At 38.4% G+C, this 27,041-nt stretch overlaps 1 protein-coding gene across 3 annotated transcripts in view; it reads left to right on the top strand.

Moving 5' to 3' along the window:
- GR1 (glutathione-disulfide reductase) overlaps positions 1-26,115 on the top strand; it is a 270,345-nt gene extending 244,230 nt beyond the window's left edge. For 2 of the 3 annotated variants that reach the window (XM_089458518.1, XM_089458519.1), the window contains exons 15-17: positions 17,406-17,505; positions 25,330-25,383; positions 25,619-26,115. In XM_089458518.1, coding sequence (XP_089314644.1) covers positions 17,406-17,505; positions 25,330-25,383; positions 25,619-25,714 — 250 coding nt within the window. In that variant the 3' untranslated portion in view covers positions 25,715-26,115. Of the gene's footprint in view, positions 1-17,405; positions 17,506-18,190; positions 18,239-25,329; positions 25,384-25,618 lie in introns of those variants that run through there. The other variant, XM_089458520.1, reaches the window with a different exon arrangement.
- The last annotated feature ends 926 nt before the right edge of the window (positions 26,116-27,041 follow it).

The raw sequence follows: 27,041 nt of genomic DNA, 5'->3' as shown, positions 1-27,041 counted from the left end.
CTGTCAAGCACTGATAAGATTTTGGCCTTCCAGACTGCGAAGTTCGATGCTCCGTCCAGTCTATCCTGGTCTCTTACCCCGTGTAGTGCGATGACGCTCCTCTACTTCCCTCCTGGAAGTTCTCTGTTCGACTTCTCTGAGTCTCTACTTCCCGTCTGGAAGTTCTCTTCTGGACTCCCTCTGAGTCCTGATTTCCCTCCTCGAAATCCTTCTACCGCTTGTTGAGATGCCCCCTACTTTGATCGTCTTGTGCAACTACACTGCTGATCCAGGCTCCTCGGCTAGAAACCCTCGGTAACAACTCCTCTGGTCCTTCTCTGTTAGGTACTGTTCTGACTACAGTACCTCACCAGCTCCACTCTGCAATATTTCTGCAGCCTTCTAGACTCCAGCAACTGCCTCTCTGCCTCATGTTGGCTCTGCGACACCCCAGATGGGTCTACGTCAGCCTTGCGATGCCCTGTGTCAGCAACGCTAGCCTCTCTGAGGCTCTGCGCAGCTCTCGACTTCTTCTGCGTGGCTCTGCGTCACACTTCTTGGCTTATGCGCTGCTAGAAACAACTTTTGTCACCTCGGGACAACTGTTTTCTGCTGCTATTGCTCTGCTCGGCTGATGTCTTTTAGTCCTCCTGTGATCTGCAATCACCGCTCTGATACCATGTTGAAGTTTCTAAGTTTACTTAGTTTGGAAACCCTTCGTGCACTTTCTCTGATTTATTCCTACCTACTTGTTATTTTTCTTTAACAAGTTATTTACAAAGTAAATACTGAAAATAAACACCAGTGCATGCTCAACATATTACAGATTAGCAACTAAAAGAAACAAGAACACAGCACATGACACCATTATTTTTGGACCAATGTCCCCAGAAAAACCGAATGCGGGAAAACCGGTGCAACTATCTGAGGGTTTTCTTATTAAGCAATATCAGAGTACAATCTGGGTGCCGAAACTGGCCTACCCAACAGAGAATTTCCTTAGCAACTATACCTCAAAGTTTGAGAGAAATCTCTTGGCTGAAACCCCGGAAAATACTTCTGGCAGCTCCTCAGCACAAAACTGCTCTGCAACCCCGTCTGCCCAATCTGGATTGCGTCAACCCCTCTCTGTCCCACGTTGGCCTTGTGTTAGCCTTTCTTGGCCTGCGTCAGCCCCAGGAGGCCATGCGTCAGCTTTCTGGTCCTTTGCGCCAGACACGCCGGCCTCTCTGGTGCTCTGTGCAACACTTGGCTGCCTATGCATGGCCCTGCGTGAGCCGTTGTTGGCTTTGTGTCACTCTCCTTGGCTGCTGCGCTGCACTCCCGACACAATCTCTGCCTTCTCTGTTTCTCTGTATTCAATGCCTCTCAGTTGCTCTCCCGATCACTGATTCTATCTCTCTTAGCAAAATCTGCTCTAGAGAATAGAATGATTGATCACTCTGGTGTGCTCTCCAAGTGACCCTCAAGCCCCCTCTTATACTTTTCCTGTTGACATCTCAACGGCCGAGATTAAGTCCCTAATGAATGACTAAGATTAGATCTAGCTTGATCCATGTCTTTTGGACCATTCTAACACAGATTCATATTAATACACATTAATATTTTATTTTCCTTAAGTTTAGACTTAGGGACTCCATTAAAAATATTAATTATTTTAATATCTCCTAATCTGTTTAGAATTTGCCCAAACCCTTTCTGGGTATTGGAGATCTCATGTGTCCCAACCTTTCCACCAAATTTCGTGGCTAGAGCACATCCGATGCTATCCCAAATCAACATGGATGGGGAAAAATTGGCCATGGGCTACATCTATGACGCTATGGATCAGGCAAAGGAGTAGATATAGGTAACCTTCAAGGACAAGGTAGGTTAATATGGGCCTATTTGGGAGATCACTGATAACAAATGGAACAATGAACTCCATCGTCCTATACATGTAGCTGAGTATTTCCTGAACTGAAAGTATCAATATAATGCTAAGCTAGGAGAAGATCATACTAGAGAGGTCAGAGATGGGTTGTATGAGTGCTTGGAGTACATGGTACTTGATGAGTCACAACAATTGGGAATACATCAACAACTTACTACTTTTGTGAAATTTCCTTGAGTGCACCAACTGTAAATTGTATCTTTCTCCATTCCATCGGCTTGCTCTTATAATCTCTCGTTGAGTCTTCAATGACCATGATTAAATCTCCACCAACAACTATGATCAATTTAGACTTCATCAATGGAAGTCTCTAGAGCAATCTCAAAAATCCTTAATTAACTTTAATTTACCATTTTTCCTAAGTTAGACTTGGGAAATAATTTAATTATGGCAAATTCATTTAATTAAGGTGTTTCCCAAGGTTATCTCGCAAAACCTTTTCTGGGTTTTGGAGATCTAGACTTCCTTAGCCTTTTAGCATCATCTGAGACTAGAACACCTGTCTAATGATACCATATCCATAAAAAAACTAACACTCCCTCTTAGCGAGGAATGTGTTCACCTCCATACCCATCTGTTCTCTAAAATAGACGAACTTAGCTCTCCTTAGAGATTTTTTGAGTATATCTGTAACTTGCTGCTTTGTGGGAACATCTTGTAGCTGGACTAACCCACGCTACTGATGTCTGACATTTGTGATACAATTGGTTCTCACTATCCACCAAGTTGTTGCATAAACTCTGATTCATTGCTAACTCTGTACCTGAACCCACCTGTGCTACTACTGCACTACTCATATTATTGCTGCCCCTGCACTGTTGGTGTTACTGGAATAGTGAGTCTCGATCTCCCTCTGAACAAGAACTAGGAAATCTCTCTTGAGTTGGAAACCCTCTCATGAAGTTTTTGTCTCGCTGGAACTACATCTGGGCTCTGCAACTGGCTAATTCACACTACTTGTGTCACTTCAACTAGTTCTGCAATTGTCTCATGAGTATCTGACTGTGCCTACTATTAAAATGTGTTACTAGGTTCGGTCTTCATAATATCTTATGTACTATTGATTTTATGTATTTGATGTAAAAAGAAATAGAAAATTATTATTGTCATTTTATAGCATGGGGTTCATGCTCAAGGTTAAATTGTTTTATAGGTCAAAGCACCCATTGCGTGCTTCTAGGTTTTTGTCATAGAGTCAAGAAGTCAAAAGAGTCACTGTCATATGTGAAAGACACCATTGGGCATCTTGTATCAAGTCAAAAGAATTTATGTTGATTTAAAATGTATCAAAGTGCCCCTCCAAGACCAAGTCGGCCTGGTAGTGAAGAAGTCGGCCTCATTAGGGCTATTTTTCCTCCTTGGAAGTATATATGTAAGTGATCCTCGACATCATTTGTGGTATCAATAAAGTTTGATCAAGCAAACAAGGAAAAAGACAAGGACCAGAAAGAGAAGATCTCAAGGAGAAAACTGAAATTTTGACTTTTTTCTCTCTATCTCTCACACGTGTAAAGAAAGCTAGGGTGTCGTTACAGCTACAAGACCAAATTTCAGATCGCTAAGAAGGGGCAAATATCTGATGAAAAGAAGCAAGCTTGATGGTCTATTTGTTTAAAAGGAAGAAGAAAGCCAAGCGAAGAAGGAAGCCTAGATCAACCCTAATCACCCACACATGCGAAGTCGCCGGAGAAGCCACTAGGGGTCGGAGGTGTAGAAGTTGTTGGGGGTTGAAGTTGTAACAGTTGTTGGAGGATCAAAAGGAGGTTGACTTGGTCTTGGAAGGGTCTTAGTCTTGGGTCTAAAGGTGTTGGAATTTGTCATTTGAAGATTCTATAAGAAAATAATTTCTTGTGGGTTTTCCTCTCTAGGAGAGGTTTTGGCCTTGGCTAGCAGCCTACGTCTTGTGTACATTTGTTTTATTGATCTTCATGTTTTGGCAGCGATTTGATGATAAGAACACTATAATAATCAATAGAAGAAGAAGCTAATCATAAATCCTACAAATTGAAGTAAAGAATATAACAAGCAGTTATCAAGTTAAGAGAAATCACATCTAATCAAGCTGCCCTAGATTTCTCAACATCTACTTGGCTCTGCAATTGTCTCTCAAGTATCTAACTGCGCCTAATTCTACACTGTCCCTCAAGATCTGACTGCACCTTGCTGACACCTTGATCCTCTTGCTACTTTGACTGTGTGCTCCCGTAGCATAGGTAATGATCCATGTGAAAAATATATACAACCACTGGATCTGATCTAGACTTCTTATTGTTCCCCATGGACTCTGCCCATTATGGTATACTGGAGTATCATACTCCTCGTCCACTTGGGTTTGGTGTTGTACACTTTACCTTTTCCTTTTCTCCTTTTTTACCTTTTCCCATCTTCGCTTCACTAATCACACTGGACAACTCACACTTTCTCTAGCAAGCTGTCTACGACAATTGGAATTCATTTTGTTGCCTAGATTTTTGTTTTGGCTAACTCGCATGACCTCTTTTGACAATCTTGTGTGGCCATCTCTGGGAAGCTGCAAAAATTTGTGATACTCAAATAAAACTGGAGAAATTTTATCTTCAATTGGAAAATCGATGTGGAAACACTAAGTTTCCTCTGCAAAGCGACTTCGGTCTCCTATTGCAGACTCACATCCTCTCTCTGTAACTCGCATTGGATCCTCCACCTTGCACTAGATCTTGCAACTGCAAATCAACTGATCTGGTCACCGGTAACCTTCTCTGACAAACCCATTGCTTGCTGCTACAAATTTGAGGCAAATCGAGCTTTTCCTTCACCCTGAACTAGAAATCGATTTTTGCCTCTCTGCTACTCGCCTTGCCTGGTTGGCCTTCGTAGATTTGGAGAAAGTGCTTTAGATCTCCCTCTAAAACTGCACGATCTCTCTTCCTTTCGCCTCTGAGCCTTTGATCTGATCTTCAATGCTTTGATACCATGTGAATTTTTCTTGAATGCACCAACTGTAAACTTTGTCTATCTCTATCCCATCGACTTGCTCTTATAATCTCTCACGGAGTCTTCAACAACCATGATTAAATATCTATCAATGGCTAAGATAAATTAGACTTTATCAATAGAAGTCTCTAGAGCAAACTCAAACATCCTTAATTAATTAACTTTAATTTACCACTTTTCCTAAGTTAGACTTAGGAAATTATTTAATTATGGAAAATTAATTTAATTAAGGTGTTTCCCAAGCTTATCTTGTGATACATTTTTTGGGTTTTGGAGATCTATTGTTCCTTAGCCTCTTGGCATCAATCTGAGATTAGAACACCTGTCTGATGCTACCATATCCATAAAAAAACTAACAACTTTCTCTAATGCCACAAGCACATTTGACAAAAATCTAGGAAATATTGCAAGAGATGTGGATCAACCAAGTAACCAATTCCAATTTATTTGTTTTTATTTTTTGTAAAGTTTAATTGTTTAAAATTGAAGATGTAATCTGTATTTTGTAAATTGTTCGAACTTACCATCTAAATTGTTGAACAATGAACTAACTCTAGTCTTTCTCTTTGTAGCACATTGGTGGGAGTTGTTTGGAAGCCAATGTCATCAACTGCAAAAGTTTGCAATTAGAGTTCTCAGCCAAACTTGTAGTGCTTTTGGGTGTGAGTACAATTGGTCTATTTTTGAATGAATTCACACGAAGAAGAGAAATTGTTTGGAACAAAACAATTAAATAATCTTTTCTTTGTGCAGTATAACCTTCGACTAAGGCGCCACTAGTTGTTGAATAAAAGACCTAATGTATATCCCATTGTGTTGGATGATATTGATCCAACTTCAGAATGGATGGAGGTGACTCATACAACTGAGTTTGATGTTGATTTTGATATTGATGCCATGGAGTTGAGGGTTGTTGATCCCAATGCAAATTTGGTAGTTGAACCAGTAGTTGGAGGAAGCGAACCACCAAGACCAAGCATAGTGCATGGTATTGGTTAGGGGAGCAATAGTTGTGCAGCTTGACCAACTCATGTTTCTAGTTTTGCTAGGCCTAGCACTGTTATTGAGGCTCTGAGCTAAATGATGTTTATGCAACTCTTGCCAATGATCCCATGTCTGGTAGTGGCAATGAGTTTGATGAGTGATCATGTTAATCAATGATTTGTAGTAGGTTAGTGGCCTAGTAGCTTGAGTTTTAACGTCGTTTTTGGACTCCAGATGCCATTTAAAGCCTCATTGGTTATATATTTTGTTGATGATATCATTGATATGTTTTTCATTTTGTACCATTTTGATATATGCACCCTTACATGGTATATAGATGAGAAGAATTTCCATATTTTGTCTCTAATGGTTTGAAATCATAGCTTGTAACATTAAAAATAAGTTTTTTCATTAAAAAAATAAATATTTTATGATTTTTTTCCAATTTTGGTTTATTGAATTTAGTTCGATCCATTTTGATCTCATTTCAGTTCAAATCACGATTACATAGGCGATTGGCTCAATCCCTGTTCTGGTTTTTAAAACTGTGATCATTGAGCCACTCACATCACATAGATGATCGCTCTCTCTTGTGATGACTTGCTCACACACTTGTGCTCTTCATTGTGTCTTCACCTCCATCACTAACTTCCATTTATAATCTGCATTGAGTCCAACTCTCTAAAACCAATCTCCCCTCAAGAAACATTTTGAACCTTCTAGAAACATCTTGAAGATCAATAGTTGAGATTATGTCTAAGTCACTTGAATAATTAAATTATTTATCCTTAGAAAATAACCTAATAGTTCACAAGAATTAATTGAATTGAATTATTGTACTTTTCCTAAGGAAAACTTAGTAAAGAAGACATAAATCACTAGAAGAGGCAAATAATGTCTTCCACATGCTAAGACACCAAGCAATTGTAGAAGACCTTCCGATGCTACTCACATCAATAGTCCTCTAACCAATCAGGAGCCAATTTCATGACAGGCCTCTCGGCCTCAACTCTCCATGCAATAGTGGTGTCAATCCCATCCAATGAGATGGCCTCCATGTCATGTGTCTTTTGAAGTTGTCTCACTCACAATCAAAGATTTTGGTAGACGTAGACCATGTCGTTAAGGCCCTGGGACTCCAACCTGTATGAGGGTCATAAATTGTAAATTAATAATTATAAAAATAATAAATTATAATTATTAATGAATTCAAAAAATTAATTTGAAAATTTTTAACCTATTTTGCTTTTTGGTGTGTATTTTTTCAAATACACTCCAATTGCGATTGCATCCAGAGGAGCTACATGTTTGGTTGAGCACTCGAATGACAAGCTTTTGGAGATTGGGTACTTTGCCACCATAACTTTTCCACCACGGATCTACAACAACTAAGAGAAACATAAGAAACAAATTGAAATTTGAATGTTGAAGCAAAGTATGAAGAGACAATGAAATTTGAAACAAAGTAAAGCTTACCTGGCATTTTGGTCTTCCTATCTTGGATAGCCATGTCAAAGCTAAATGTGCCACCTGCCATCCTGTATATCTCCATTTCTTTAAAAATTCTACATGTTTTGCTAAAGATAACACCATCTTCTAAACACAAGTAAAAATCCATCCATGACCTCAACATCAAATCTGAAACCAAAGGAGCAAAAATATGTAGGTTTAGGTAGATCCCTACAACATGAATGGGAAAATGGAATGTATTGTTCCATAACTCATCAATCGCTCTCCATATTAGTTATTTCTCAAACCCCTCATCCTCCTTATCCTCATAATAGCTACAAATGGATTCTTTGGCCCTATCTCCACCAACTAATCGAATAATCTTTACCAAAGTTTCAGTAATGGTACACGCCTCCTGCTCAAAAGCTCTCCTGGTATGAAACTAGCCTGCATATGGCCACTCCCTCCAATTTGCAACTAAATGATAAAGCACACCACTCCTCTGAAAGAAACATTCTCTTCACATCCCACATAGAATTCAAGAGAGATTGAAGAGATATGAAGCTAGTGGAAAACTGTGTAATAGCAGGGCGCACCAACTCCTTGTTATTGGTGAATCTTCTCATCAAATGAAGCACAAATGCATGATTATATATAAATTTTGTAATGTTTTTTGATGATTTAACAATATCCTTGACATAAGGAATTTTTCCTATGTCCTCTAACATCAAGTCAATATAGTGTGCAACACAAGGTGTCCAAAACAAGTTAGGATGCCTCTCCATAAGCATCCTACTAGCAACAACATAATTTGCAGCATTGTCCATAATGACCTGGACAACATGTTGTGGACCTACCTCCTGAATGAACACGCCCAACACATCGTATAATAATTGTGCATCTTTAATATGTGCAAATGCATCAACAAATTTCATAAACTTTTTCCCTTGGTAAATTAACCAATAGGTTAATAATTGCTCTACCCTTTTGATCAGTGCAACCATCTGACATCACAGTGCATCCCGTATGTTCCCATGATGCCATGAATTCCTCCAATTTTGCATTGCAATCGACCTTTCCATTTTGAAGAATAGGCCCTGTCAAGTCATCATAGGAAGGGGCTTTGTACCTCGGGCCAATAATAGCAATAACATCAACCACAGGTTGGTAAAATGGATTGTTCCTGACAATGGTAAAGGTAATGTCACTCCATGGAAAAAGCCTACCCACTAGCTTGCCAACTTCTTCCTTCTCCATTTTTTAACCGTTGACCTGATAGACAGTTGTGCATTAGGTGTGGTTCTAGGAACAAAAAATGATGAGGTAGCTTTGGGGCTTATTGTAGAAGATGATGCTAAAGGAGAACCACTCTCAGGGTCTCCTACCACCATTTTACCCCTTGCCATTTGAGTCTTCATAGCTTCCTTGTTAATTCTGGCTGACTCTATCATCTAATGATTTGATGGCAATACAGATGATTTCTGGAGATGGCTTTGGGCAATTTCCTACTTCATGTCTCAGAATTTGTGCAAGGTGGTATTTCAATCGGATTATTCCCTGTATCATATGCTTCCCACGCAAGTTGCAACTCAAATTTTGTCTATTAAATCTCCCATCAGGTTCACCATATTCCTGCATAGGGTATGAATGCCTTGGCATGTTTATTGAATTCTTTAATGTAAGATTGAACCTAGGCCACAAGAAGAACTTAAAAAGATAAAATTAAAAGTCAGCATTGTGGCAATAAAAACCCTCTCCGCTCAATGAAACAATAATGGTAAAAAACACACTCCACACCCTAGCAAAATCGTGGAAATAAATGGGTGACTAAAACCAAAGGAAAAGCAAGGAGAAAACAAAAGCGCAGGGTCGAATTTGATGCACATACCTGCAAATACGTGGCATGTTGAGGAAAGTCGATCCACAATCTAATTTTCTTTGAGTGGGATCCTAAATACTGTTGGTTTTCTCCCCTCTTGGCTTAGTGGATTCATTCTCCTCCTCCTTTGCTCTCTAACTTGATCTCTGTTTGCAAAATGACATCAAAAAAACCAATGAAAAAACTTTATAAACATGCCCGTGTGTGCACTGATGATTTTTTCATGTCAACTCACGATTTAATCCCGATTTTTACGATTAAATTGCAGTTTTTTCACAAAGGAAAAATCGCCATAAAAATGGGCAAAGAAATTGGGGTTTTGAAAAAAACGTGATTTCCTGATTTTATTGCGATTAAATTGCGATTCTTGCAACACTGGAATTTACAACAAATGAAGAGCAATAAAAATATACCTCACAACAAAATAGATGCAATACTCCACTTCTCCATTAAGTCTTCAAGGTTAAATGCAATTCTTTGCTTCTTCATTTAGCCTTCAAGGGTTTGATATACAATAGAGCCCATCAACCATCATCTTCAATCACTTCTCAATCTTCTCCATAATCCTCTAATTACCAATTACAAAAATGAATGGAGAGAAAGCTCCTCTTTATAGATTGAGTTTTTTCTCTGTTACGATAAAATAAAAGATTACCTAACCAACTCCATGACAAGTCAAAGAAATAATAAACTAACGGAATAGTTAGATTCTCAATCAATGACTGACCATGTCAAGTAATAATGTGGCCTCCATCCTCTCCAATGGAGGTTGCCACACCGAAAAATACCAAAGAATATGCAAGATAAGGCTCCATGACTGGAGCACATCGCTAAATTAGGCATTTGGCTATATGTTAAGATGCTTAAAGGTCCACATAAAAGGTGCACTCCAAGATGCATGCAAGCAAAATACAATATAATATTCTCAAACATAGGAGAGTGTGCTTCATGGTCTACCTAGGAGAACTAGTAGGTGCACCCACCAAGACGAAGCTTTAAATATAGAAAGGAGACCAAGTAAATGCATGCACAAGTCACATGTGTGGCCCTCCAAGTGCAACATGCCCTTCAAGAAAGTTCATCCATAACCATCCCCAAATAAAATAATATAAATGCCAAGTCAAGGAGGTGAGTGGGCTCTCCAAAAGAAGTAAATTGATGCCTAGTGTAACTGAAATAAACATCTTTAACCAAGTAAATGCATGCACAAGTCACATGTGTGGCCCTCCAAGTGCAACATGCCCTTCAAGAAAGTTCATCCATAACCATCCCCAAATAAAATAATATAAATGCCAAGTCAAGGAGGTGAGTGGGCTCTCCAAAAGAAGTAAATTGATGCCTAGTGTAACTGAAATAAACATCTTTAACCATGCGACAATGAAAAACAACACCTAGGAGAGGCGTGTCTTGGAAGAATGGGACAAAGAGCTAGCTCATTTGACCATCGACAATAAAATATTAGCCATATGAAGTGCACCCTAGGAAGTAGCGCGAATGGGGTAGGAAAAACTTAATCGATGCATATCCCAAAACCATATGTTATTTTTCAAAACCATAAACGGAGTTCTCAAGAGTCCAATCATTGTGCACAAGAGAATGGCGCTCTAGAGAAGTGCACAAATGTTGTTACACTCAAATAAAATATTCCTCCATAGCAACCTCCATATCAATGCTCAAGCAACCTAAAGAGATGTGCCTTGGAAAAGTGTGCCATCCTCTCCAAAATAGCATTATAATACATGCATGCCTTGGAATTTATGCCAAAGAGAGGAGTGCTTCACATAAAAGCCCTAATCAACCTCCAAATAACCCCTCCAAGTGTGAAAAGATGCCAAATGAAGTAGGGCACCCAAGTAGCTGACCATTACCAAGATAAAAATAATTTATTTAACATTTGAATGGTTAAGTCAACCTCAACATGTGTGCACAAAGGTTAATGCTCTAATATAACCATAGTCCACCTCCAATAGTCATTAGATAATTAAATCACTATGAACATGTGTCCCACGAAGGGGTGCACTCTACTAAAGTGTTGTACGATGCATAGTATTAAAAATCGGAACCAGTGACCGAATCGGTCCACCTGATAAACTGGGTTTCAAATCGGGACTGGTCAAATCTCAATGAACCGGTTTTAAAAAAAATACATTAAATAATTATTTTTTAATGAAAAAAGCTATTTTTAAGATTTAAAACCATGATTCGAAGCCAATAGAGATAAAATATGCAAAGTTTTCTCATGTATATACCATGTAAAGGTGAATATATCAAAATGGCACCGAGTGTAATACATAACATCGACAAAATACATAAGTAATGAGGCTCTAAATGGCCTATAAAGTCCAAAAACAATGCTACAAGCTATGAGGCCATTGGCCTACTACAAGACTACAAGTCTACAGTGCACACATGATCAATCATCAAATTCATCACCACTACTAGACATAGGTTCATCAATAGGAGCTACATAGACATCATCTGGTTCAGAGTTTGAGGATGCCTTAGCCTCATCCGCAACCTTAGTGGTAACACTGCGACCAATAACAATAGAAGTGGACCTAATGGAAGCATGAGTTGGTCGAGCTGCATGACTAGTGCCTTCCATTGGTTGTTTGTCTTTGCTTGATGCGGCTGTTAATCTTGGTTCTTATGGTGCTACCAAACCTGCTTTATCCCCCCCAATGCCATGTCAATATAAAAATCAACATCAAATACAGGATCTTTAGTCTCCTCCACCCATTCTAATGTTGGATCAATATCGTCCAACACAATGGGATCTAGATCAAGTGTTTTGTTCATCATTTGGTTGCGCCTTAGTCGAAGGTTGTATTGCACAAAAACAAGATCATTTAATCGTTTTTGTTCCAAACGGTTTCTCTTCTTCGTGTGTATGCGCTCAAAAACAGACCAATTGCGCTCACAACTTGAAGCACTGCAAGTTTGGCGGAGGACTCTAATTGCAAACTTTTGCAATTGAGGGCATTGGCCGCCAAATGACTCCCACCAATGTGCTGCAAAGAAAAAGACATTAATTAGTAACTTAGTTCATTTCATTACTTACTTACAAATTACAAGTATTTATAGATAATTTGAATTTTAAATTTGTAAACAATTTAACTTGAAAAGAAAAACAAATTGGAATTGCTTACCTGGTTGATCCACATCTCTTGCCATCTTTGCCAAGTTTTTGCCAAAGGTACCAGTTGCCATATTGAAAAGAGTAAGTTGTTTATGTATTTCCAACTAGTCTACATGGATAGAGACCATGCGCTCCAAGCAATCAATCAATACATCTCTGACCTCCCCAACCTACAGATCTCCTAACTGAGCTTTATAATGATACTTTGGGTTCAAAAAATACCCAGCTGCATGTATAGGACGATGGAGTTGATTATTCCATTTGTTATCAATGATCTCCCATATACGACCATATTTAGCTAACCTATCCTTATAAGCTGTCTGTGTCTGCTCCTTTGCGCGATCCATAGCCCTCATAAATGTTGCCCATGGCCAATTTTTCCCCATCCACCATCCTTAACACCTTAACAAGGGGCTCGATAATTTTCACAACCTCTGCAGACCTTTTCCAAAAATAATTGTCAAAAAATTTCTTTTTGGTGTCTTTGCCATCTTGTCTATGAGCCCACCGAGATTCAGTGCAATCATCAGAAGAAAACATTTTCTGCAAGTTTTTTTGTTGAGAATTGAGACATTGCAACATGAGGAAGTGAGCTCTTTTCCCCCAATGTTTTTCCTCATTAAGCTCAATACCCATGATTGGTTGTATATGTATATTGTAATGCAGTTGGCATGCTCTACAATGTTTTCTAACCACTCCACTTTGCGTATGTCCTCAAGCATGAGGTCTATGCAATGTGCAACACATGGAGTTCAAAATATGATCTTATATTTGGACTCAAGCATCTTTCCAGCAAGAACATAGTTTGAGGCATTATCTGTGATGACCTACACAACATTCTGCTCCCCCACTTCCTGAATAATCTCATCCAAAAGCTCAAATAGAAGGGTTGCATCCTTCACCTTATCAAATGCATCAACTGATCTCAAAACATGGCTCCTTGAGGGCAAGAAACAAGGAAATTAATGATAGTGCGATTCTTTCCATCGACCCATCCATCTGACATGATGGAACAACCTGTTTTGAGCCATGACTCTCTATACTCAGTCAAATACTCATCAATGGAAGAAATCTCTTTCTGCACAAGAGCTCCCCTCAATTCATGCATAGTAGGGCCTTTGAAGCCCTTTCCTGCAGCTATAACAAAGTCCCATATAGCTTGGTAATAAGGTGAGCGAGCAACATTAAATGGGATATCTGCATCATACCACCATCTACCAATGTATTGATAAGAAGTTTCTTTGCATTGTTTTTTCCAATGTTCATTCAAAGTGGGTTGACAACTTGGGTAGGATGAAGTGGGATTAGTAGAGGCAATGGTGGAAGAGGATGAGAAATAACTCTGGATGTTTGTTCTCTTTGTTCCTTTAGATTGTTGGCCAAGAGCAAGAGGAACATAGTGAAAGGGGTCAATGGTGGAAGGGATAGAAGAGGAGTCTAGAATCTCATAATCATCATGCTCACTTTCTTTCATGTAATTCCCTCTTCCTTGAAATTTCTTCTTGGATGGCCTTCTCCCTAGCCTTATTCTCCTGAAACTTTTCAAACTTGGCAAGGTATTCTGCCCTAACAGGACCTAACACTTTCTTTGGTGCTTCACATGGCTTTACTTGGCCTCTTATCCTAGCCAAGTGTTGTTTCAATATGAGAATACCCCAACCTCCAATAGATTTATTGCAAAAATTGCAAATCATTTTTCCATCAATCACGTCACAATGAGCCCATGCAGTGTCCTAGAGCCGTTGGCTTGAAATAATTAAAATTTGCAAAGAAATCTGCCATTTAAAAAAAAATTACAACTGAGAAAAATGGAAAACCTAAGATAAATTTAGGGAAAAAAATGCATATGTAGCCTACAAAATTTGATAGCGTAGAACTAGAGATTTGATAGCATAGAACACATAAAAAAATTTAATACATGGACAACAATGAAATGAGGAATTTTTCAAGTGAAAATCCTTACCTGGAAATGCAAACTAGCTTCCTTAGCCTCCTCTTGAAGATGCCAACTCTATTAACAACTCCAAACTATCTCCAAAATAGCTCCAACTCTAACTCCAAGCCTCCAAGATGACTACTCCAGCAAAAACTTAACACTCTCCAAGCTCCCAATCAAACTCACAAAAACTCCAAATGAGATGTGTGAGGCAAATGAGGGGGGTGAGCTCCTTTTAAAGGCTTGGAGAAGGTGTTTTTGGAGGGAAACAACACTTACCTTCCCTCCAAAACACCCAGGAAGCTTCCTAAAAGACGTCGTGTTGGTTTGCCTCGACCTTGGCAATGAACAAACTAGTTTAGGACGAAACTGACTGGTTTGACCATAAACCGGCTAGTTCCATCCTAAACCGGTCGGTTCATTGCCAAGGCCGGGGCAGACCAACAATGCTCATCCAAAGTGGGTTGACAACTTGGCTAGGACGAAGTGGGATTAGTAGAGGTAGTGGTGGAAGAGGATGAGAAATAACTCTGGATGTTTGTTCTCTTTGTTCCTTTAAATTGTTGGCCAAGAGCAAGAGGAACATAGTGAAATGGGTCATTGGTGGAAGGGATAGAAGAGGAGTCTAGAATCTCATAATCATCATGCCCACTTTCTTTCATGGCTTGTAATATTTCCCTTTTCCTTGAAATTTCTTCTTGGATGGCCTTCTCCCTAGCTTTATTTTCCTCAAACTTTTCAAAATTGGCAAGGTATTTTGCCCTAACACGACCTAACACTTCCTTTGGTGCTTCACATGGCTTTACTTGGCCTCTTATCCCAGCTATGTGTTGTTTCAATTTGAGAATACCCACACCTCCAATAGATTTATTGAAAAAATTGCAAATCATTTTTCCATCAATCACATCACAATGAGCCCATGCAATGTCCTGGAGCCGTTGGCTTGAAATAATTAAAATTTGCGAAGAAATCTGCCATTTAAAACAAAATTGCAGCTAAGAAAAATGGAAAACCTAAGATAAATTTAGGAAAAAAATGCATATGTAGCCTACAACATTTGATAACATAGAACTAGAGATTTGACAGCATAGAAAACATAAAATTTTTTAATACATGGACAACAGTGAAAAGAGGAATTTTTCAAGTGAAAATCCTTACATGGAAATGCAAACTAGCTTCCTTATCCTCCTCTTGAAGATGCCAACTCTACTAACAACTCCAAACTATCTCCAAAATAGCTCCAACTCCAACTCCAAGGCTCCAAGATGACTACCCCAACAAAAGCTGAACACTCTCCAAGCTCCCAATCAAACTCACAAAAACTCCAAATGAGATGTGCAAGGAAAATGAGGGGGGTGAGCTCCTTTTAAAGGCTTAGAGAGGGTGTTTTTGAAGGGAAACAACCCTTGCTTTCCCTCCAAAACACCCAGGAAGCTTCCTAAAAGACGTCGTGTTGGTCTGCCTCGGCCTTGGCAATGAACCGATTGGTTTAGGACGAAAGCAACTGGTTTGACCATAAACCAGCTGGTTCTGTCCTAAACCGATCGGTTCATTGCCAAGGCAGGGGCGGACCAACACGACGTCTTTTAGGAAGCTTCATGGGTGTTTTGGAGGGAAAGTAATGGTTGTTTCCCTCCAAAAACACCCTCTCCAAGGCTTTAAAAGGAGCCCACCCCCCTCATTTGTCTCACACATCTAATTTGGAGTTTTTGTGAGTTTGATTGGGAGCTTGGAGAGTGTTGAGGTTGGCTTGGTATGGCTTTTGTGGTTTTTAGGAGAAATAGGCCCTTGAACCAGGTTATTTTGTCTAGTTTGACCCGATCGCCCAATGAACCAGCCGGTTTGACTAGTTTCCATTGCAAGCCGACTGGTTTTTAAAACTATGGTACCATGCAAGTGAAATATGTACTTAGCGACACCGCACACCATGATACTGAGTCCCAACAAAATGTAACGTTGAACCTGGGGTGCACCACCATCAAGGGATCATTCCAGCAAAAAACATCATCCAACTTTAGGAAAAGGCTAGATTACTAAAATATATGTAATATCACCTAGCCATATGGGCCTCTTTTCTAATTCAAACTTAGGAAAAGTACATCAACATGGGTACTCACATCATCAAACACATTTTTGTCTAGGTGATGTCCACTATCACAATGTTATATCACCTAAGAAAGTCTAGCAAGGCAACATGCATCACCTAACCACACGACATCATAGGGTAAGTAGACATAAGAAAGTGCTAACACTGTCCAATCATCAAATATCACCCCATCACACATCCAAACCATGAGGACCATGTAGAACACCCCTTCCTAGTGACAAACCAACAACCTAGCATCATAATTTATAATCGCTAGGATGCTCCAAAAAGAGAACATGAAGTCGCAAGCACTCATGTCAAGAGTGATCGATCAGGCAAGACATAAAAGTGACATCAAAACCATGATATGGCCACCAACCATGACCATAATACCATACACCAAGAAGAGAAGTGGAGATCCTCCACAAGACATTCCCATTAAATGATCAAAATCAAAGGAGAGGAGAAGCTCCATGAAGGTGTATATCCCTCGAGTCCGAGAAAAGCTCCAAACTACCAGCGGCAAACTCCACCAATTATGGAAATCACAGTGTGGTGCCTCATACAAATAAGGTGTAACACATTGAATGTTTATGTTCTAGTGTAACTTTGTCTTGATTAAAGTATAATTTCATAATGCATTGAGATCACTTCAGAATCATTAGGCTAGTCTTCCGATCATTTAGACAGTGCATGAAGGGAGACCTAGGACCTTGTGATTCACCATGGTGGCTACTTGAACAATGGCAGCCTTATTTTTTAAATTAGTTTTGTTTTAGTAAATACAAGCAATTTTAAAAATTAGGGTGCCATTGTTCAAGTAGTCTTTGGGTGAATCACATGGTTTCAGGCCTCGCTTCTTTGCGTAGGATTATTATACATCATTATTGTTGTGATAAACAATCTTGAAAAATGGTTTATCATGTACATCAGAGTATTTCCTGAAATGTATAAAGTTTTCTTTCGTGGGTGTTATTTTCAAAATTGGCTTACTTAATGTGTTTTCCATTAATTGATTGTTCTTAATTATGATACTTGCAATTGTAGTCGTCCTGAAAAGACAGTTATGAAGCTCGTCGTGGATTGTGAGACTGACAAAGTTCTTGGGGCATCAATGTGTGGTCCGGATGCTCCTGAAATTATGCAGGTATTTAAGAACTTTGAACTTACATGTTTTAACTCGTTGCACATGCATTCTTCATTATGATTTTTCTTTTAGCTCTCATCTAATAATATTTATTTGTCGTATGTTCTTCCGATAAATATTTTTAACTGCCTTGGTATGTTGTACCGCTTTTCTAGTTTTGTTAAAATGAGAAATCTGTTAAAATTTTTTAGCAATGCCATTTATTTAAGCAAGTAAAATGAGTAAGCAGATGTAGTTGCAGTATTCATTTAGTTATATGATTATTTTCTTCAATTGAAAGGTCATTTGTAAGCAGCTATTGCAGTATTCGTTTAGTAATATGTTTTCTCAACTATGTGAGAAAACATGGCTGTCCACATTAATAGTTAATTACAACAAAATGATTAGCATGGTTACTATGGATGCAGTTAATTCCATCTAGCTTGGGTGGTTGGGAAAAATGTTTTTATCCTCCCCACCCAGGTTCAATTCCCATATGACATGTTGAACTCATAATAAGTATATCTTTGTGATGACTTCAAGCCTTGTTGTCTGAGAGTCCTTCAAGGATTGGAACATGTATATTCCTCATACAAAATATAAAGATATTTTTTCAAGGAAAAAGAAAATGTTTTACTATGGATATAATTTTGTTAAGATTTAACATTTTGTTCTAACATTACCCTATCATTTGACTTTTGAACAGCCTTCATCAATAGCACTCTGCTGCATAGCCTAGTTGATTAATTGTAAGTGGGAAATGTTGCAAATTATTTAGTGTACCTTTTGTCGGTGCTAGTTCTTAATCCTTTCAGCTCATACTTTTGGCAGGTTGACATTAGTTTTTGTTTAAGGCATTTGTAAGATAGTGTTATGATACTTCCAATTGTGCATGTCTATGCTATGCACTACCTCAACTCTATTGACCTTCTAGATGAATCCTTGGCAGTGTTGAACTTGATAGGTAAGCAAATACCAACATGTACTCGTGTGTCAAAAGTTAAAACTTGCTTGTACCTGCATGTAGTTCTTTATCCTGACCTATAAGCTATGTTGCACTGTGTTTTGGTACACGAGGATAGGTTTTAGGGACAATTGGAAGCCATCCCACAGGTTAGGTTGAGGCAACGGAATGACAAAAATGAATATTTTAAAATGGAAATTTTCCAAAAAAATTAAACACCCAAAAATTATTTGAGAACTTTGCATTAAATGTTAATCATGTAAAATAACTTATAAATTTATAAACATACACCATCATTGATAATATTTCATTCAGTACGACACAAGTAACCATGGGGAGAGAATAAAAACAATCTTTTATTATTGATGTTGCATAAAAAAATACATCTCTTGGACTCACATATTTATAGCATCTCTAGGAGGTTATAGTGGTTTAACCACCTAAAGTTTATGTTAATTTTAGATACCCTTGAAGGTTATAGTCGGTTAACCACCTAATCTTTATATAATAGTTTTACATTTAAGCACATGCCATAACATTAACATTAGTGTTATAAATAACATATTTGTATGTTGATATTATGCTGAAACCCTACTCAACACAAATTTTGTAACATATTAATAGTCTCCCCCCAATTCATAAGTTTTAACTTTTACAAAGAATAACAACATATAGAATATTTGCTACTTCACTCAAACAGATTTGGAACCAACCATGAGTTTTCCACGAGGATGCTATCATCATCATGTATCCTAATTTTGAAGGTAGAATTCACCTAGACAACGATTTATATTAAACAACTTCCAAAGTTCCCCCTAGCTGGAGGCTGGCTTAGTAGGCTATCTTTTAAGCAGTCGATCATCATCTTCGTCATCAACACATATATGGTGACATTCCTCACTCTCTGTTTCACATCATATTGGGGGGATTACAACTTTTTTCTTTCTTACTGTCTTTTAACTGTCTTCATTAACCAAACATTTACAAACTTTTCTCTGAACCAAATCATAGATATGCAGCGCCAAATAAAATCCTATTGTAATTGTTTTCAGTATCTTTGTTTAATAACATATCAAGGAATATGCCTCTGAAATCTGTTGCTATCTCTGCGTTTACGTTCTGTGCTGATGTGTTGTTCTAGTCTTCAATCTACTTCACATTTGTGTCCACAAGGCATCATTTGTGCCCTACTTGTTTATGTTGTGTGCTGATGTGTCACTCTACTCTTCAAACTTCTTCACATTTGAGTCCACAAGGGATCCTTTGTACCATAATAGTTAGCAAATCTAGTCTTCACAATCTTCAACAGCTCCAATCTTGAGTGACTGCGGAAAAGCCCATGGGTATTGCTATGATTCGTAATAAATTTTATCATTTGTTTGCCTCTCTTGTACAAATCACCAATCCATTTTTATTGTTGGTTTTTGTTTTTAATAATATCATGCATCAAAAGGTTCATTGTGTGAACCAAATACCCAGACCAAAATATGTTGGGGTATTTTTCCTCAATAATTGCTCCCGCTGCCTTACAATTAGCAGCATTATCAGTGATGACTTAGATGACATTGTATGGCCCAATACATTCAATTGTTTCAAGTAATGGTTCTGTAATGTTGATGTCGGTCTTGAACTTGTCTGAGTAATCATATGCTGAAAGAAAGATGGCACCACTAACAGACACAACAAGAACACTTATCAATGGCTTGTCTTTTACATTTGTGCATCCATCAAATACATTGAACACCCCATGCTCAATCCAAGAATTTGTCATTCTATTCAAAGAATGTGATATTTTTTCTTTTTCATGATCAAGTCCAATAGTTATAGCCTTGTCATACCTAGGGCTCTAGTATTCTTTAGGGGCATCATTTATGGCAGAAACCATTTCATGCCAATAAGGTGAGCGAAGAACATTGAATGGTATCCCACATGCATAGAGAAACCGGTAAACTTTTGAATCCACATCATTCCTACATCCTTCATCAAGGAAATATGATATGGTTCTACGCCTTAAAGAGATGTTTGGTGACCCTATGCCTCCATATCCACTGCCATGGGAGGATGCTGAAGGAGTTCTTTGTGCATGTGATTGTGAGCTTGGTTCAAAGAAACCCTTTGATTTTTTAGATTTGTATTGGGCTTCTTCCTCTTCCCTTATGTATTTGGCTCTCTTTGTTGTTGACACACCTGCACAAGTTCTGATTCCTATTTGTTTATCTCCATCCCATGGCCTTTTCCCGCAGAGGTGCTTTCTGGCATGGGTGAATGAACCTGTGTAATTTTTGTTGCAATGGGGGCAGTGAAATTTTGTGGTTCCACCCCCTTTCCCTGCGTCAGGCCTAGTAACATATTTCCACAATGGGGTTTGGTTTTGTTTAGTTTTTGGAGCTAAATCACGTTCAATCTCGTCCAACTCTCCTCACCAAGGTACTTCTCTCCTGGGTTTTCATCAAATCCACTATAACCCACTTCTTCATCTCCTTCTTCATGTTCAACCCTCCTTTTTCTACTCTCCAACACCATAATAATGAAAAAAGGAAACCAAGAAGAAGAAAATGCCAAGCAATATAACCATGATGTTTGAAATTTGAAGTTTTGAATCCGCAAAAAAATGGAATGGGAATGGGAAATAGAGAAATTTATTTATTTAGCAATGAACATAAAAAATATTGCTAGATTAGAGTGTAGATCCTACCTCTTTGGCCTCCAATCCCAAGCTCCAATCTCCCCTTGCAAGCTCTTCAAACTCCTCCGAGCTCCTCTCTCACCAAGCTCCTCTCCTTACTTCAAACTCTCTCCAAACTCTCTTGCTCCCTCTCAAAATTCTCTTGCTCTCTCAATGGGATGAAGTGAATAATGGGAGGGGAGAGGGTCTATTTATTCCCCTCCCCTCCCCTCCCCTTCCCTTCCCTCTCTCCCTTTTTCCCTCCCTTTCCCTCTCTCCTACGTTGTCGTCGCCTCTCTCTCGGCCGCGCGGGCGTCACTTTCCGCCGGTCGGGAGTGACTTTTCTACCGGGGAGCGGTCGGGAGCGATCGCTCCCCGGTTGGAAAAGTCGCTCACAGAGCGATGCTCCCGACCTCGATCCCGAAAAAACCAGGGAACGATTTTTTTGGGTTGTGAGCGCGCTCCCGAGTCGCTCCCGACCAGAGTGCGGATTGGGAGCGGGATCATGCGGAGTGGGGGCGGGTTGGGGGGTGGGCGCTTCCCCGCAACCCTTCTATAGACTTAGGGGCCAAACCCTAGAGGTTGATTTTAGAGGGCTTTTACACACATTATGGCACCCATTGCCCTTAACGTCCGCATTAGAAGGGCATACGCTTGCATGATGTCAACATCATCTCTTGTTTCAGCGCACATGTGTGGAGAGTTATTATGTTTTTCATAGGATACTAGGCTGACTTATGACCTAGGGTGTTTCTTGCACATTATTTTATGATTTTAAGGGGCTAATTGGATAATTAGGCATTTGGATTCCTCATATAAATAGAGGAACATTTCATTATTGTATCTCATCAACACATGACTTGGATTTCAACCTCTTGCGCTGTTTTCGACCTTCTTTTCTTGGGATAAATTCAGATCTATTGATGCACTTTGACATTTGGAGCTAAAACGTTTTTCTTTGGAGCTATTCTTTGGAATCAATGATGGAATATTTTTGCATGTCATCTTGTAAGTGCTATTATTGTTGAAGATCTATTTTTCTATGTCTAATGTATGGAATATTGTTGATTCTAGTTTATGCTATTGTGCCCTAATTGTTGAAAATAAATTGAATGCTATCTAGATGAACTATTGCATGCATTACTCATACATAACATGTGAATTGAATGTCCTAGTGGTGATCTTTCATTAGCTCTCCCATGAAAAATTGATTTCCATTGCATAGGTAATTGTTCAAGGTTTTGGTGCTAGGGCATCAAGATTTTGGCCTCCTTAGTAACCTTTTGGAAAATCTATCACATCATAGACTCCAATTACCCAAGGAACAAGGGACTGGTCCATATAAATGGTGATCAAAGTTCAAACGTTCTTTTATTCCATATTTTCTCTCTCCCTAATTTCAGTCCCTTTAAGGCCAAGCTTGCAAACTAGGGCTTGGTGCTATGCAAGGTGATTTTTGGGGATTGGAGAGCTTGAACATCAAGAACATGGTTTTTGCCACAAAATATATCCTTTTGGTGGGCATTTTTCTTCAGCTTCATCCATAAACTCTCTTACCCTCCCTAAGAGGGAAACCCTAATTTGGTATTGCTTCAACTTAGGGGTTTCTTGAAGGTTTCATGAGCCTTGATCTTGGTAGCATACACAATTGGAAACCTTTTCTCTTGCCCTTGACCTTTGGTTATACCAACACAATAAATTACTCATACCCTAGGTCTTGTGCTTGTAACCCTATGTCCCTACATAGAAGGCGAATTGCCTCCCATTGGAGCCTTGAGCCATTGTTGTGTCTTTTGGGTAGAAGGTCTAGTCAAGTCATCTCACACATCATATCTAGAACATCTACCTCAGGTGACCTTAACATCTACCAACACAATAAATTACTCATACCCTAGGTCTTGTGCTTGTAGCCCTATGTCCCTACATAGAAGGTGAATTGCCTCCCATTGGAGCCTTGAGCCATTGTTGTATCTTTTGGGTAGAAGGTCTAGTCAAGTCATCTTACACATCATATCTAGAACATCTACCTCAGGTGACCTTAGCATAAATTCAGATTCCTCCCATTGGTGAAAATCCGTAAAAACAGAGGGTTTTGGCTATAGTGCCATTGTCGTCTCTTGGTCTAGCTTACACCTCGTAGGGTTTCCCTCTTCAAGGCTTGCTAGATTTTGTGACAACAAAGACCATGATGAGCAAATTTTGCAAATGATAATTTAACCTAAACTCTAGGTAGCCAAGTATTAAAACCACAAAAGCTCCTATCAAGGTTGGAACTTCTAATTATGTTTATCTACAAACAAGTTTTCTTGAATACCAAACACACAATATGGAAATCTCAATACTTTTGTGATCAACTTGTGAAGCTAGATAGCCTCACAACTAGTAGAGGAAGTTGCCGTGAACTCTATCTTCGCTAAACTTAATGCCATTGGCACATACTTCCTGCTAAACCAAGACACCAAACTTGACCCCAAAGCTGAAACAAAACCTTGATGTGCTCTTCTTAACATTGGCATCACTTTCCTAGTCTGAGCCCCCTAAGCCATGCAACATCAACTTTCCATCCTTCGCATACTTGGACCCAAAGTGAATTGTGCCCTTCAAGTATTGAAGCACATGATTTGCAATAATGTAGTGAATCTGCGTTGTTTCAACCATGAACTCGCTCAATGGATTCACTACAAAGCAAATATTAGGTTCAATATTCACCAAAAATGTGAAGTAACCTATCAATTGCAAGTACATTGAAGGATCCACCAAATCTAAATCTAAATCGTGAAATCTCCTCAGAATCTCTACTATGTACTTCGCTTGACCAAGGAAGACCTCACATTTACCCCAACCGCAACCTTAATACCCAAAAAATAGTGCATAAGGTGGATGTTAGATGTGATCGCTAGACACCCCAAGATTATAGGATCATGCCCACTCAGTACATATTTCTACCCTTAAGTTTGTTCAAGCAATGAGACACCCATTACTAGTTTCTTCCCTTCAACCTTGGATGTTAGGGGAGTTCAATATGCTGCTCTTGTTCTCTTTCCAAGTTCTCTTAGCTGGGGTCTCACTCGAAGGCATTATCAAGTTTTGCATGGGCTCCTTCATCTTGATGAAGATGATATAATGATATCTATCTTCCCTCTTATAATTCTATTGCTGACATTTAGAGCATCCTCTCTTTCCAAGATTTACCTTTGTAGTTCACCCTTTCTCATGTATTTCTCTTTTGTTTCCATACTTTCTATCTTTTAGCATTTAGGAGTGATCTTGAGACCCCCATGTTCCAATGTTCATTGATTGTGTTTTCTAGTCCTATTGACCTATTCTTTGGTCATTTATGGACATAAAAAAATATGGTACTATCTTATATATGCGCATGAACAAACTTTTTGATCTCTTTGAGATAAGCTTGTTCCTTTATTTGCAATGGATATAATTGTAAGTGAATTAGTACCTCACCAAGAACCAGCAACGTAAGATAATAAACACATAGGAGTTTTTCGAATCTTTAGCGCTCTGTCCCATTCCTCTACCATCCAATGGAATTCACTTTTGCCATAAAACTTCTTTTCTCCCTCATTTCATTTCTTCAATACCATACATCCTCAATATAACATCAATAAACCGTTGTTTCACCTCTTGACTATCTATTAGTGAAACTCCACATGTCCCCTTCACACAATTTGGATTAAGTGCATAGACAGACATTTGGATTAGGCTGCCTGACATCAGCATGCTTATTTTAGTTGGTACTGCTCATGGTTCCCAAGTTAGTTGGTAATACTCTGCTCCAAAGTTGTTATAACCTATGTAATTGGGACATGTACTTCAACAATGTTGTATTGGTCCTCTGCACATTAGCAAATACTTGGTTGAGATTTTGAATTTCTTTTCTATTTCAGTACCTAATAATAATACTATAGATTAAAAAAACTCAGAACCTGGAACATGTAAGATTTAGAATATTTTCAGTGTGTTTGTTGGTAGCTAAGCTTAAATATACTTCCAAGTTTCAGATGCAATTTTTGAAATATGTAATGACTCCCATGAAACTGTCCATGAGCTGATCAATTTATGGCTCTGAACATTAACATGATTTTTGAAGGAAATTTCAATGCAATTACTTGTTTAAATTTTAAATGGAATTTGGGTTATTCTGTTTCAGTTTCGATTACTTTTTTAGTCAGGAACTTGTTCGACTTTCTTGTTATGACAGGGTATTGCTATTGCTTTGAAGTGTGGGGCTACAAAGGCACAGTTTGACTCAACTGTAAGATGATATACCCTGGTGCTTGTTATGAGTAAATATGTAATTCAGATGTTTTAAGATTGCACATTTGTGAAATCTCTACATAGTTCAGATGATATAAATAGGACAAGGGATTTTTTATAGACATAAGAAGCAAGAGACGTCAAAACCCAAGCAACATTGTCTTTTCAGCCATTCAAAAATTTGTTAGAAACATGATAACTGAACACTTTTCTATTTTCCTTGTCCTTTTTAGGTTGGTATCCACCCATCAGCTGCAGAAGAGTTTGTTACTATGCGTACTATTACCAGGCGTATTGCTGCTGGTAGTCAAGTAAAGAAAAGTGAATAAATTTATAATACGAGACATATATCTTATCATTTTTCCTGATAGACAGAGTTGTTGGTTAATGGATTTATTTTCTCTACCTGATGGGATAGATCTCTGCCTTCAACCAAGATAAGGTACTGTAGTTCCTATTGCCGATGTACAATATTGAAAATACAAGTACCGTGTCAGAATGAAGGCGTTGGATAATATGCTCTCAGTTGTCAAGGGAAATCACAGATGCATGTCTTAAAAAATCCCTTATATTTGGTACGTTGAAGAGTTTAGCTTGTGTATTTAAGTTGAACCTAGAAGAAATTGACTTGAAAGCTAATGTAGTATCTCCAAGTAATGTGGATATATCAAAAATTTATTTCTCGAAATGGCAATTAATATCTTTGAGGCACTCCTATTATATTGTTCAATTTGGTGTATTGGTGCTACTGCATAAATCAACTGTAGACTTGGCAGATTGGTGCCATCACATAAATAAATTAGGTCGTATTTGGCATTATTAGTTTTGGCATGCAATTTCTGTTGTCGCTGTTAGGCCATTCACTTGTCTAGCACTTCTTGAACAAATTTCCCATGCTGGAAAGAAGAAAGAATGTGAAGTCATATGCTATTGTTCGCCAGGCTTGCTTATTTGAACACAAAATATAATTATCATTCTGTGCTTGACCCTATTTTGGTGTTCAAATATGCAGGCATTGCATAAACATTAGGTACTGGTTCCTATCTTAGATAGGAATAAATATGGTAATCCTCTATTCAATGTCCTGCATATTTGAACACAATAATAGGATCAAGTACAGAATGTTTATGCACTCACTGGTTATTTGAACACAAACACATGATTACGTACACCAAATACACACACATGCTAGTCATGAGTATATGCAACTACTACAACCATATTATCTGATTAGTCGATCTTGATTCATTGAACATTAACGAGGTTGTATTGGTGTTGTTGGTGTTGTTAATTAATGAGGTTATTAGGGGTTAATTCTAATTTAGTCTCTCATTAATGAGGTAGTTATGACCAGTCTTTATTGTTTACTGGATATTTCATTAGGCATTGTGTTACAACATATCTTAAATGCTAGTGCAAAGACTTAGGTTATATATTATTGTGTGCCGATTTCATATGATTAAAATATTATATTAGAAAATTATTGCTCAAAAATATTTAATTGTACTAAGAATATAAGGAAGAAAAACTCTAGGCTCTAAAAATAGAGCACTTCAACACATTATTTACATCCTGGAAACTGTGTGGGAAAACCTATAAAGAAAATGAACATTGTGTTTTGTTATCTCTTTGAGAGTAAAATGCAAGATGTATAAA

The sequence above is a fragment of the Pinus tabuliformis genome, chromosome 7 (genome assembly GCF_031772625.1).
Source record: "Pinus tabuliformis cultivar Carrire ecotype Pingquan chromosome 7, CPIR1, whole genome shotgun sequence".
Taxonomy (NCBI): domain Eukaryota; kingdom Viridiplantae; phylum Streptophyta; class Pinopsida; order Pinales; family Pinaceae; genus Pinus; species Pinus tabuliformis.
This window is presented reverse-complemented; position numbering and strand designations above follow the sequence as displayed.